This window comes from Haliaeetus leucocephalus, unplaced genomic scaffold, assembly GCF_000737465.1.
Source record: "Haliaeetus leucocephalus isolate CR32 unplaced genomic scaffold, Haliaeetus_leucocephalus-4.0 Scaffold849, whole genome shotgun sequence".
Taxonomy (NCBI): domain Eukaryota; kingdom Metazoa; phylum Chordata; class Aves; order Accipitriformes; family Accipitridae; genus Haliaeetus; species Haliaeetus leucocephalus.
The window spans coordinates 1,718,717-1,733,794 of NW_010973285.1; the positions used below are offsets into that span (position 1 = coordinate 1,718,717).

A 15,078-nucleotide genomic window follows, 5' to 3' on the forward strand; every position below is an offset into this window, starting at 1 on the left:
AAATTAAAAAATCTGGCTACTTGGTGTAGCAGTGACTAAAAACTCTGATTTTGTCATTTTGTCTGCAGGAAAGCATATGGTGAATATAAAGTGAAAAAAAAGTTTTGGTAAATGAAGATGCCTTTTTTTTTTTTTTTTTTTTTTTACTTTCTCTGCACTGAAGTCATACCAGTAATATTTCTTGTTTAGAAAGATGTAAATGTAGGAGCATTAAAAATCCCTTCCCCTTCCCATGTTTAATCTCTGTTTTCCCTGGCTTTGAAGATCTAGTAATTTCCCAGTTACAGAATATTGGTTTCCTTCCTCTGAGGGTATTTTCCTGTAGTTGTGGTGTTATTTGTTTGATCTGATGCAGCACGTTACTTCTCTGAGTCTGAAACTTCGAGAATTTTTTGCATCTTCCTGTGGCAACCCCTCTCATGTTTCCTGGGGCAAACATTCACCTTGAATGTCTATAGGTTGTATAAAGGCACATTCTGCATTTATTGAGATTTCCAGTGACGATTCTTTAGTTCAGTAAAATGGCAATAGAAAAAGAGTATGCTTAATTTTCAGTATGCTTCTACTTATTTGTTCTGTTAAATCTTAAGAATCAAGAACAAGAAAATACTGCAAGGAACCATCTGTCATATTTCACTATAAACTTTGTATGTATATGTTTATATGTATATTGTGTTTTGTTTGTTTGTTTGAAGGGCTTAGTTTAAAGTAAGCCCATTGTCAACAGAATCAGCATCTGTATTTCCAGTACTAGCCTAGTACATAGAAATCTTTGAAAACCATTACAGCCCCTGGAAGCCTTTGGTGATGGTCAAGATGGGTCCATCCAAGGCTGCTTGTCCCCAGAGTAGAGGAATACAGAAAAGTGAAAGGGGATGGATTTAATTCTCCAAAAACCCATACCAGGATATGGGGACATTTCTGCAAGCAGAAATATTCCTGCTGTATTGTTAGGCAACCTCAAGAGAATTGGTTTTGCTCTTCTAGCATGTTAGCCATTGTTTTCTGGTTGATTGTTTTCTGGTTTTTGGCAGTACGGTCCTGTTCCCAGTCTGCAGTTATTGTCACACAGAGATTAAATCCTATTATGTTCTTGATTTTTTGCAGAGCCAGCCAGAAACCTGTTCAGCTCCGCACTGTATAACCTCCATTACACAGCAGCATTTTTAAGGGCCAATAATATAGCTAGTGCTGTATAAATACAAGGAAGTATACACTTCCCTCTGCCTCTAAACTAGAGCCATGAAAACTGAGTTTAGGATTAAATATTTTGATCATACTTTTTTCCCAGGTACCTCTTTAGCTCTTTTCAAATAAGTATCAGCAATTCTTACTCTATCTCAATTAAAAAACTCACTCTTTTTAGGTAAAAGTACAAAAATGAACACCTAGGCTGACTAGGAGGAGACTTAGATAGCAATGGATATTTATTACATTTAAAAAAAAAAAAAAGTGGATTTGGAGACTTAATAACCAGTGCTGATTAACAATTTAAAGATTTCAGCAAGAATACTTAAGAGCTGAACTGTCATTTAGGTACATTTATGTACCACGTTTTGAAAGGTCAGTATTTGCACATTTGGACAGTTCATCCCATCTACCTTACATGTCTCCTTTAAGACACAGTGATGGAGCGTCTGAAAACAGAAAATGTCTCTCTGTTGGTCAGAGAGTTGACTGCTTTTGCCTTGACACGTAACTTCTAGGTGGATTGCGTTAAGCGCATTGAATCCTGCTTTGATTGATCTGCTTTGCCTGGGCTTGACTGCAGTTAAAATTACGTAAATCGTCTCATGTCAAGTATTCTTCTGTGGGGGTGGAATTTATGAAATATTTGTTAGGTGTTATTGCTGTAGCAGTCCCGGGGAGATTGTAAGGTCCTTCGTCGTCAGTCAGATTGCTTAACTATATCTCAAGACTTATTTTTCATATTAAAAAACAGTTGGCTCTGAAAATCCTAGGCACACAATGAAAACAAGCAAATATAATTAAAAACAAGAAGAATGGTAGTATTCATTCTGCATAAATCCCAGCTTGGTAGTGGGTTCGTTAGAGGATTTGGTTTTTTTCTTCCTTCTTGTTTTTTAGTCCAAGAAAGGATTTTTTCATTGTAGTTCATAACAGGAATAATTACCAGTTAACAACCTGGGAAGGGGAAAGAACATCCAGCTTTTATGGTGGTTTATTTTCATTTTTGAAAATACTGGCAGGTCAGCCAGCTAGTGGGGCTATTTCCTGTAGGTGCATCAGAGGAGACTGGGAAAGTAAGTTCAGACTCAGGCTGAGTCTAGGAAAAAAAGCTCGGAAAGCTTTTTTAGAGGAGGTGCTGCATCATGGAAACATTTCTGTATTGTGTTGGCTTTGAACACATGAGCAGAAGTAAAAGTGTCTTTCAAGCATATCGGTGTTGGCCACCTGTGTTTTGTAAAGGAAGATACTTCAACATGATGATTTAACTTTCATTAAAATTTTAGTATAACAAAAGTATGTATCTCTGGATATAGCTGTTTCTTGTTCAGAAAGATGCTGGTAAAGGCTATTGAGCTGAGGGCCTACATTTTTCAAAATAATACTGTTGGTGTGTAAACATACCTCTGAAGTCAGTTTCAGAGACAATTAGAGGGTTGGTTTTGAATGGTGTTGTTGATCTGTTCTGTTCTTTTTGTTTTACTTACAGCCCAGGCCATATGTAAAAAAAAGCAATGTATTAATTGTGTGATGTTTTATTGTGTCTTTTCCAGAGTGGCAAAAGTAATGAAGATTCCTGTGTATGAGACACCAACAGGATGGAGATATTTTTCCAATCTCATGGACTCTGGACGTTGCTCACTTTGTGGGGAGGAAAGCTTTGGCACTGGTAAGTAATACGTAATCAAAAGTTTCCACAGACTTATAATGACAACTTTTAATTTTCTTGGGTGCCTCAAGTCAAAGCCAAAAGAATCAGCAAATTAACGTGCTGGAACAGAGAACTGTCAGTTATTCACACTTTGAGGGTCTTCTTGCAACTCTGGTGTCCAGTACCCTGAGGTATGAAAAACATGGAAGATGGACATTCACAAGCCATAGGCAATCTTATCACTGCCCAGACAGTTTTTGGAGGTGCCTGGCACTCTCTTCCGACTTGAACATAGTGCAGAAAGATCTCACTGGTTCTACTGTAATACTCTTTTCACAAACTGCAACAGCATTTGGAGGGATTTTGCCTGTATGGAAAAACCACATGGTTTTTCCTAATGTGATTCGGTGTACAAAGTGTGAGGATTGGTATCCGTAATGGTATATCTAATCAAACCTGTTGCAGGTGTCCCTTTTTAGAACATCACAATCACCAAAACTCAGATAGAATAATCATTAGAAGAAACTCAGTTACACGTTGGCGTCTGTGTTTTCCCTAAGTATTTCTCCCTTATCTGTCCCAAGAACCAGTCACACAGTAGAATGCAGAATGAAAGGCAAATGTGAGCCCTCATGAATTCAGTACTGACAGGAAGCATTAGAGCAAACAATTAAAATATGTAGTCTGTAAATCTGCACAAACGTGGTTTTGGTTTATGAGAGAAACTGAATAAATTTCACAGTGATTCTTTTTTTCTTTCCTGGACTGTGGCACAGAAATTCTTTCTTCTTTTTATTTATTAGTAGACTTATGTTAAAACTGTTTTTGAAGGAGCACATATCAGAATAACTTAACCATTTGCCTGGCTAATAATTTATTCTATGTTTTGATGTGAGTTCCATGGAGTTCTTTATTTTGGTGTATAATTAATTGGCTACAGCTTTTCGTAGAAAATAATTTATCATGCAGTATAACTTCGTTACAAATTTCATTTTGCTTTGATTGACTTAAGTCGAGTATTAAGTTTGTTGGTTAAAGTCAATTAGAGCAAAATGCTGCTTTTTAAAAAATGAGGATACCTTTAAGCCATAGAAATACCACTTCATGTGTTAGCCTGTCATTAACTCTCTAAGTACCTGAATGGACTATGATGGAAGAAACAAAAATGTGTTAGATTTCTTTGGATGTCTATCTGTAAGAATTAAGAGAATTTAAATGAATGTTTATTTTCTTTCTGTTGTGAATGGGAACCAATGTCCCATGATTAGCAACCTGGATGCCTTGGCTTAATTGCTGTGACTGGCACAGATTTGTATTGCCTTCAATGTATCTTTTGAATAGATATTTTCAAAGGGTGGTCTGCAAGGTCATTGAGTGAGTTTTAACTTGGAGAGTGGGGCAGGAAGATCTTGTATCTTTCAGAATGTGCTGCCATTTGTTGTGGTGTGTTGTTAGGCTGTGTCTCCATTTGCCCATGAGAGGTCTAGACTGGGGAGTTTTCAACTCTCACTGGTTTTTGATGCTTTTTCACCAGGCCAGTTCTGTACCCCTTCCCTCTAAATATTGAAGTTCCTCCTGCTCATCAAAACCCAAATATTTCCATGAAACTTGGTTGGGTCTTGAGACATCAGCATGACCTCATTAGCACCCAAATAATTTGGAAAAAACTCCTGCCTTCGTCATCATGCTGAAGAAAGGGAAGTGTGGGTTTTGACTGGAAGGAGCTTGTAGGAGTTTGATGGCAAATTCCTGTAGACTGAAGTACATCTGGGTACCGTAGCCTGCAGAGTGCAGCATCTCCTGGTTCATGCAGTTTTATCTGTAGAGGTACGTAAAGCCAACAGGGGTGGCCTCTGTGTGCCATATGCCATGAGAAACCGCTTCCTCGGGCCTGTTTCTGCTTGGGAAGTAAGGCTCCTAGACCCTCCTCATCTGGTGATGCTGAGTACAACTCTTGCAGATGCTTTCTGTCTCAGGGAGAAGGGAAGAACCTTTGGTTGCTTAGTAGAAGCCTTGTCTCCTTTGAGGAGAGTTGTCATTAAAATTTTATGGTGCAGTTATAAAAAAAGCCAAACATCAAATTTCCCTGGCCCATTGAAAAGGCATGTTCAGGTCTTGCTGAGCAGGCAGTCCCAAGCATTGGCGGACTTTAGCCCTGCAGATCAGTTATATAGGAATCAAGAGAGGTGGTTTCAGGGCTTGATCTACTGAAACACAGGGCATTGTGATCTGTGTTGGCCTAACTTTGTTACCTTGAGTATCAGATGGTTGTTGAATTTGGGAAGGAGAAACAGGTGTCTCATAGATGTCAAGGAAGGGCCTCTGGAGTTTGTTCTTCTAGGCAGGCAAAGTAATTCCTCTAACTTCTCTCTGTTCTTACACTTGACTTTTTTCCTTTGCTTGTTTCCTTCTGTAGGGCCTAAAACAACTGCATTTTGTACTATAGCCTCTCTTCCAATTTTGTAGCTCCTGTCTCCTGACCTCAGACCAGTCTCTGCATTCCTAGCACTCTCTGTGGTCCTGTCTTAATCTGGATCTCCTATCCTGTCATTATTTCTTGAGATTCCTGATAATTCTGTCTCTTGTGAATTCTAAAGGTGCTTGAACAACACACTCCTGTCTAGCATGGAGAGCTGCTCTACAACAATATTTAACCTGTGCATCGCAGCACGTTCTGGTCAGAAGAGCTTTGTTGTACCTGCAACACTTCAGTGCAGAAAGCCTCCTGACCTCCCATTTAAGTCAATGCCATCTAAAGGCTAAAGTGAACCCTCAAGATTCAATCCCATGGGCATCCAAACAACTTGAGCACTGGGTTTAAATTCCTCAGTGCATGTGTAGTTGTTGTGTAAATGAATCATGACGGTTCCTACAGGGCAATTATGCAATGACTGCGATGCCTAAAGTTTGTTTTTCTCCCTGCCTCAGTTTCCTTATCATCTTTCAATTCAGTGCAGCTGTCTGAAAATATCTCATATGCCAGCAGGTTTATTTGTAAAATGCAGTCTTGTCTGTAGATGACCAATACTTCAGCGATGCGAGCTGGTTTTAGGAATAAATATTTACCTTATTGCGAATCTTTTAGTAATGTCCTAAGCTGCATGACCCTCACAAGTTTCTGCCAGTATTGGGCATTTGAATCAATTTTACAGCTTTCCCCTCAATCGCATCTATTTAGGGAACTGAAACTTGGCACCTCTTTAGCTTTCAGCATGGGATATTTAAGGAAATGTACCATAGAGCTGATCAGAGTGGGAAACTTGCTGTTCTGTGCAAGAGAAAGGGATTTCACAGATCCACATTCTGTCATCAAACTAGCTGAACAGCACTGGAGACCAATTGCACATGTGCCCAGGTAGTACACCCCAGCTGGAATTTCCGAATAATACTGACCCCTGGCTTTATAACATAAGGGGTTTTGCTCTGGCAAGTAAATAAAAGCAAATTTTCTGCTATAAAAGGACAAAAGATTTTGAAAACGTCCCATAGGACTGTGTTTCCCAGACTTGTTTTCTGGCAGCTGATCTTGGAGCTCAACCAGTGCTTTAAAAACTTATTCCATTTTTGTAGCAGTGTGGGGAGCTTGTCTGATGAGGTTAGTAGCTTTCTGGTTCTATGACTAATGCCCAGGACACAGTTCAGAGAAGGGCGTCCGCAGCAGCAATTAGCTTCTAAATTTCATCAGCGAACTATTAATCAGGATTAGGAGGGCTGTGTGGCTGATTTATCTTTCTGCAGTTTAAGCCACTTCAGTAATCGCTACATCTTTCATAAATTTGCATGCTTCATCTCTGAATTTCCAGATGCTATTAACATCAGCCGCCTTCTCCTGCAAGACTATGTAGAAGAAGAACTAGTGGAGAATGTAAAAATGTGCTGCTGCTGAAATGAATGAAAGCCTTAAAAGAGCTGTTTGGTGATATCTGTTATAGTAACACAAATCTAAAATAATCTCATTAACTTGAATGAAGGAACAGATCAGAATGCCCCTAAATCTCCATTTGCCTAAAATATCGTCAAGTTTCAGATTGCTGGATGATAAATTCATAAGATTCAAAGCATGTGCAAAAAAATGTATACTCGCTTCAGTCAGATTTTTGTTTCAAAATCACATTTACAGAATGCAATATCCTAGGCAGAGATGACTAATTTAGGGGAAAGCAATGACATTTTCTTCATGCGTGTGACTCTCAGGCCTCACTGTCTCTATCAGAATTGGAAATCTCAGATACAGAATAAGTTAGACATGTAAAAGACAGCCTGCATGTCCAACAGATTTCCAATACCAGAAAAAGTATAGTATGAACATTTTTGCATGATCTTACTTTTCTCAGGCTATCGCCTCTCAAGACTTTACTTCAGTTTATGCCTGTTTAAATGGAGTATTTCTTTATGAACGGGAACATGCTCTGAGAGTTTTTCCCAGATTATTTACTCTGAGTCTGGCCATAGCAATTGACTGTTACAGTAATAAAAAATAACTTTTGCTACTGTTATATGCAGAAATACCTTACAAATTAACTTAAAAATAAATTGTCAAAGTAGATGCAGTTATTATAATTTCCCTTACTAATGGCAAATTAAATATAATGGGATAATCAGCAAAATATTTGTTGACACCTCTGTTCTGTTGACTCTTTCTGCTTCAGCTCCTTAAACAGTCATTAATGCCTTGGATGTTTCAATTAAAAGTATCACTGAGAATTATTCTGAGATTGCTGAAAGCCCTCAGCAAGCCAGGAGGACTATTAGTATTGCAATCTCAGGAATACATAGTTGCAAGGCACCTTTTACTTTGCACAGGGCAGCTCTGCCTCTGCGGATCCACAACAGCAGATACTGGATCTATAAAGTGAAGAAGAATGGTGTGAGCTGAACTGAGGCAGCAGAATGAGCTCCCTCCCTAGAGTTTCTACCATGTCAGCTGGGCAGTAGGAATAAGTGAGAGAGAGACAGCAGGTGAAAAACAGAGTTGACTAACAAAGTTGCAGTAATAAATTTTAGTTTGCTAAAAGAAAGAAGGGCAGTAAATGGAACAACATATGTGCGTATTGTAACCCAGTTGATGAATATGCTGGTGAAATAGGTGGAATAAACAAGTTCTGAGAAATCCCAAGTTGTCAGTTTTCCTCCTATTAAGAGTGACATACTGAGACGCTTCTTGGGCACACAGGGTTATTGTACTTGTACTCCCATCAGGCTAGCGTTTTTAATCAGTGACTTTTGATTCTGGAACAGTTGGGTTGTTTCCAACTTTTCCATCCAGGCTTTTGCCTCTGGATTACTTTCTTCCAATGCTTTCTCTTTCCAGAGAAGCAGCAATCTGTATGCCCTCCTGAAGGACACACAAAGACCCAGCACATGCCAAAGCTGCTGAATGGATCAGAAGAATGATAAGTGTATACACTCATCCCTCTTCATATAGATTTATGATCTTAAGGCATGCCGGAACAAGGCTTAGAGCACAACAGAGAGCTTTCCAGAAATTCTTCTGTCCATGTTTCACTGCACCATTTTGGTTCAATGAAACATACTCGAAGTGTTTGTTAAATCAAAACTCCTCTCTTCTTTGGTGTTCAGTTCAGACTGTTGCACAGATGTCATGATGTATAGACCATTTTGCTGAATGAATGCTGTGCCTTTCACTGTACAATTTGTTGGCCTGCAATCTGCAGAGTGTTACACAGCAGGAGAATAAATGATCGTTTACATTGGAACAAATTGCTGAGGCGTTTAGCTCAGTACCATGTCTCCACTTCTTGCTGGTGTCTGTTGAGAGTCTTAAGCCATTTAGGTTGCTGATAATATCAGCAAAAGAGATGACTTCTTAGATGAAATTGGATTTTTCAGTGCTAAGGATGAATGGCTGAAAGGAGAGGCAAGCAGGTTAAGAAGGACAAGAACAGCCACGCTGGGGTGAGCTTGCTGTTGCCAGGGCCTCACCCAGCCCCCTGGGGGTCCCTCACCCTGCCCATGTCAGCCCTCGGGGCCGTCAGCCCCTGCCCCAGCGATGCTGCAGCAAGGCCGGTCTCCAGCTCCCCACAGCCCTGCCCTGCCTGGCTGTGGGCCCCCAGAGCGAGGCCTACCCACGGCCCCACATCCCGGCCTGGCCTCAGCCCATCCGCGTCCCCACGGAGGTGCCCGATTCCCCGGGGCTGGGGCTGCCCTGCTGGCTCCTGGCTGGGGCGGTTGGGGGGGGCCTGGCTGCCAGGCCCTGCCCTGCCACCCTGGGGGAGCCCCCGGTGCTCCCAGTCCCTGGGGAGCCCCCAGCCCCTCTGGTGACCTGATGGCTTCTCCTGCTGCCACCAGAGGAACGATGGACGCTGGTGGGAAGTGACAGCTCTATTTTAGGCCTCTCTTTCGGTGGCAGTGGCAGAAACCTGCACCATTATCTGGGAACAGACTCTTGGCTACAGTAACAATGATCGTGACCACGCCGTCTGCTTTGCCTACGAGTAAGCTGACTTTATTATCTGTAGGCCATGTTGCTGGTGTTTCTGTGGAAGCCATTCTTCAGCTGATCTAGCACGTTATCGCAACAAGGGAGCAGACAAGGTGAGGACCCGATTGTCCAAAGGGCTGACTTCCTGTGGAGGGACATTCGTTTTCCTTTCTTATCTGAAGCTGTTTGCAAAGCTGTGAGAGCTCATAAATAACCCTGCCCTTTTTCTTCTGATTAGTTGGCACTCCATGCTTTCACGGCACCCGGGACTCTGGAGCAGGAAACAGAGTGGGCTGTTGCTCTTCCTTCCTATAGCGGCTCCTCGAGGACCAGCCTATAGCTCTGGCCATTGTAGTAGGAGACTGCCCTTGTGGCAGAGAGCTCACGGATTACAGATCAAGGCAGATAAAAAGTGGCAGAAAGGAAGTATTCTTACTATCATGACGGCTACTTTGCAAACGCAAAGGAACGTTACCATCTGTCTCAGCTCTTAAATCCACCTACAGTATTCAATGTCCTTGTTTTATGCATTTCCTAACTCATAGACACAAACATACTCTTCATATAAGTATTTTTCCTCTTCACAAGTCTTCAGTAATCATTCCTATACAACTCTGATATTGTGCTGAAATAGTGATTTACATTTAGTTAACTCTCTGGTAGTTAACTTGCTTAATGTTAGGTTCAGGGTGTTGGAGGTCTACACCCCCAGGGTTGAACATAACATAAGAAGACTAAGTGGGAGGCAGAGCTGGCAGGCCCAGAACGATGGGCTCTTAGCAAATCTGTATGACTAGCAGCTGCTGCTGTGGCTGTTGGTCTTCCCCAAGAAGATGGATTGCAAGTCCAAGGCAGGAGCAGTGACTGGAAGATGGACGTCAGGACTGAACCCTAGGAATCGCAGTGGCTCTCCGCACGTCTTGCTGTTTTCCTTATATGTCTTTAATTTTCTGTTGACAGTTTTTCACAGGATTAACAGCTTCAGTGCATCAATTTATATTATGGGAACCATGCCCTCCGCCAGTAGCAAAACGCAGCCGTTTTGACAGATGACTGTGTAGACCTTGTAGGCTGTTATGTAAAACCACAGCACTACAAAGCACTCTTGCTGCCAAAGGATTTTTGTGTTTGAGGAAGGAGGATATTTCATAAAACAGGTTTTCAACTTAAGACTTTCGAGATTTCTCTCTGGAGGATTTTGCTAAGTATCTTCTAAGGGCACAGATAGTCCAAGTGTTTGCCTCCCTGATCAGTAGGTAGTTCATGGAGGAAACAAAACTTGTGAATTACTGCACTTGCTTTGTGCTCAGGGTTTCAATAATGTGCGACTAGACAGAAAAAACCATCGCAGCTAACAAACTTTAACCAAATCTAGTATTATTATGCCAGACCAATGGCCACATATTTGATGTCTTTTCAAGTTTCTTGAGTCTATTAGCTTATGTAATTGTCATCAGTATCTACTGAGTGTCAGATGTCTCAGATCTTACTTTGTGTTAATTCTCATGCATGCTTCCTTGTGATTTTTTGGTAATCTGGGTTAGATACATATGGCCACAAAAGCTTTTTCTGAATTATCCAAAAGGAGAGGGCACTTGCTGAGATGACTAAGAACCTTCCTATGAAACAGTCTTTTGTTAGGAAATACTGATTTTATTGAAACTTTTTGCTGATTGATACATTCCAATTTTAACATGCAGAGCTTAGTGTCATAGAAATATTTCTGGTTAAGGTATGTCACACATCTGTTGCAGACCAGCCTATTACTCCAAGTTGGCATTTTGGCTTTGTATGTGGGAAGTGCAAGATCAAGTCTGTGCTCTTTTGAATTCAGATAATAGACTTGAAGTTGTGCCTCCCATATCTGAGAGTATGTGCTAAATCCTGTGGAGTATTCCAAAATTGTTCTTAGTCTCCATTATTGGATCAATTTCTCCCTTCATAAATATAAATCTAGGAAGGGATTTAGATCTGAGCATCCAAACATCTTTACACTGAGAGAAATGGAGAAATAGGGAAAGGGGAAAAGTGCTATTCTCTGTTTTTTTTTTTTACCCCAGAAACATTTTTTTGGACTTTTGTTTTTTATCCTGATGGGAGGTCATGAACATTCTGGAAATCTTCATTTTCATGGAATGGGAAAATTTTTTCTCTGCAGCTTGACAGAATAACATCTGCAGAGATAAGGAGATGCTGTTGAACTTGACTCACATAACTCAGAACATTCTGGTTCATCGCCAGGGGTGTGCATACCTAGCCCAGTTCTGGGAAACAGTACCAGAGGTGTGAAAACACCCTGTATGTCAGTGAGCAGGAGTCATGACTAAAAATGTTCTCCTTCTACTACCATTTCTATTCAAATGCTTGTACGTCTTTTTATTTAACCTTAGGAGTACAGACTTTGTCATATATAAATAAATCACATTTTAAGCATTAGTTCTGGCTGTCTGTCTGGAAGATATCAGAGTTGCTGAGGTTAGTACTGTTGATTACTGTTACGTGACATACAAAGTTAAATGAGACATTTGCCCAGCCTCTTTACCTTCTTTTCTGACTTGCAGTGATACCAAATAATGTGCTTTATGTATGTCTCTTTAGGGTCTGATCACCTTCGAGAGAAAGATGGACTCTGGGCTGTGCTAGTTTGGCTTTCAATCCTAGCGGCTCGAAAGCAGAGTGTGGAGGAGATTGTCAGGGATCACTGGACAAAATTTGGCCGGCACTACTACTGCAGGTGAGAAAAATGAGGAAAAGGCACAGGAACTTATGCGGTTGGTAGGACAATTCTGCTACAACCATGGCTTCTTCAGCTGTGCTCAGCTGCATTTAGGTGTGCATTTGCTGTGTCCACAGAATGAAAATGTGCCACAGATTGCCACAGTTCTGTAGGCAGGTTTTTTCTGATGACTAATTGGCAGCAGAAGTTATTTACTTACTGAAGGAGCAGCATCTTACGTCACTTTTAGTCTATGAGTAATTGAATTTTCTGATATTGAATGGCAGAAATATTTGAATTACTTGTAGAATCTGTAGGCATAGATCATTACGTGGTGTTGAAAAAAAAATCAAAATCCCAGCAATATTTACTCCTGCATTTGTTTCTGTATCTGTTTCCGTGTGACAGTGTTTTAGTGAGAACTGGGACTATGTCTACTTTTAATTCAGGAGAACTCCTCCAAAGATCCGAACATTTACTCATTTTTACTGAGGTCTCAAAAGCGTGTATTCTAACTGTCATTTATATCTTAGCTTCTGCCTCTCTCTTTCCCTCAGAATAGATTTAATCCAGAGGAGTTCACATATCTGTAAGGTCTTTTGCACACAGCTGTTCCTCCAAACTTGTAGCAAAGTTTTCTCCATTTCACTTTGGTGTTGCGCGCTGCACTGATTGTGTCCTTAATCTTGGAAAGCTAGCTGTGTATAGATGACGTTTTCTATGCTACTTCAGAAAAGGTGCATTTTCTAAATGATTTCTGTTGACTCAGAGTCAGGCGGCCAGAGTGGAACTCTGGTTCACACAGATAATGGTCAGATTGCACAGAACTTGCAAGTGTGTGCTGGTTTAATTTGCTGTCATTACTTCAGTGTCCACCTCTGATTTTTGAAGGAAGCAGTAAATTGCTAATTGTGAGTATATTGAGTTCTGTGTAAGCAGAACTGTTTTCTCAGCTGTAGAGGACTTACTTCTTGGTTCTACTTTTTTTATATATGTGCAAGGTTTGATTATGAAGCATTGGAACCCAGAACAGCGTATTTCATAATGAGAGACCTGGAAGCTTTGATCACTGACAAATCATTCAGCCATCAGCAGTTTGCTGTGGGTAACAATATCTACAGTGTGGAGAGAACAGACAGCTTTGAATACATAGATCCTGTGGATGGCACTGTGACCAAAAGACAGGTATGGCTGTAGTGATGGAGTACCAAAGTTTTGCAACTGTCATATTGTCTCTAACAGTGTTTCTAACGTTCAGCTGGCAAACCTCTCCATTTATTTATAGGATGGTGTTTTCTTTGCTCTGGTAGATACCACATTTCCTACTTAAGATTAGCTCAGTCTGGATAAGATAATCCACCTCTGGTTTAGCTTGCACTTGCTGTGCATAGCTGGAGCCAGTAGTGTCACAGAGAATGTAGGAGGGGATGGAGTCCCTAGTGACAGCAATGCACGTGTAGGGAGGGTTCCCTTTCCTGAACAAAGCAAAGTAGAAAGACAGTCTTTTCTTCTTTATTTTCTATCTGAAATCTTCACTTGCTGTACGTTACAGAAAAAGTTAAAATTTTCTTGCTCTTGGTGACCCACAGGATTTGCATAGTTAAGGCACAGTATCTGTTGTAGCCAATGGCATGCACAAGATGTTAGTGGATCGTACCATATGAGGGCAGTTTTGACTTCTCTAGCCCAAATGACCGGTTCTGTGTTCCTTCTGGGCTGTGTCCATAACGAGATTCCTTAGCTATCAAGAACTGCAGTTCAAACTGAGCCTTCAGTGTTTTGAAATTCATGATGTGCTCAGAACTACCCATGTACTTTTGCCACGTGTAAATGTATATTCAAATATCTTGAATATGAGCTATGACTCATATTAAAATGTCTTCTGATTTTATGCTGTTTATTTTTATTGTCCTAGTTTCTCTGGTTTGTAAATTACTTGACCTGACCAGACCCTAGCAGATGATATTACAAGCCATTAAAACTATTGTCATGCCATTCTGCTCAGTCTTTATAGTTTCCATTCATCATTGCATCCAGAAAATATAAGTAGCCCACCTGCCACTGAGCTACTCTCTTTGTGCATATTACTGCTGAAAAAAGATACGAGGATATTGTCATATCCAAGTCCACTGGAAAATTACAGGCACAGGAGACTTGTGGACCTTGTACTTTTAAGAAACAGCTTGTGAATTTTCATTGCACTTTTCTTTCCCCTCATTTTCATCCAAAGCCCTTGTCCTAAATTGGAATATAATTGCTAATCATATCACCATGTAACACAGAGAAACATGACTTGGCCTGTTTTCAGATGGACTCTGAAAGTGAGCCCATAAAATCAGAAAGCATGTCTTTTCACAGGGAGAAGCACGTATTTATTGAGAGTACAGTTCAACCAGTTTGTCTTTTGACAAGGGCACATTCCTAGCTCCATGTGTGTGCAGCCTCAGTGGGATTCTCCAAGCACAATAAAATAAGAGAGGACATTGATCCATGCAAATGAAGCGATAGTTCACTGCTGCCATTTTTCTCAGGTAGCTTGGTCTTCATGTAAATGCAGGTACCTCTTTCTGACTGTCATGAGCTTCATGCAGACTTTCCAGCTATGTTTTCAGGAACCTGTTCAAAGTTTTGTCCCCAGGAGGTAGGGGACAGACATTTATATTCAGTGTAACTGTACTATGTCTCATGAATGAGAAGCTGGCTGCATGATAATTAATCAGTGTTAATAAACAGCAGGTTCAGAAAACAAACACAGCAACAACAAAATAGGCAGCAAACAATATGCCCACACTGTAGCTTCTAATTCACTCTGACTATTGAAACCCATGAATATTGTTTATCACAGTGCAATAATAAGCCATAAAATCAAATTGAATGTTCTGCTGTTCTTGAAGACTGTTTTCATTTTTAAAGTCCTATTGTGCTAGCCTTTGCACACATGAGCACGTAACAGTGCTGCTCCTGAGGATCCTGCAAGCCGGAAATGGGACCAGTTGCATTTTTGTGCGAAATTTGAATTAGAAGGATGAGAAGTACAAGTTGCCCATTCTAATGATTAACTTTGAGCTTTTTAATGAAGTG

At 40.6% G+C, this 15,078-nt stretch overlaps 1 protein-coding gene across 1 annotated transcript in view; it reads left to right on the forward strand.

The window, feature by feature from the left end:
• The window catches only part of PGM5 (phosphoglucomutase 5), a 76,896-nt gene that overhangs the window by 44,510 nt on the left and 17,308 nt on the right, over positions 1–15,078 (forward strand). The window contains exons 7-9 of the mRNA XM_010582787.1: positions 2,742–2,857; positions 11,880–12,015; positions 12,999–13,182. Of these exons, the coding sequence (XP_010581089.1) occupies positions 2,742–2,857; positions 11,880–12,015; positions 12,999–13,182 (436 nt within the window). The remainder of the gene's footprint in view (positions 1–2,741; positions 2,858–11,879; positions 12,016–12,998; positions 13,183–15,078) is intronic.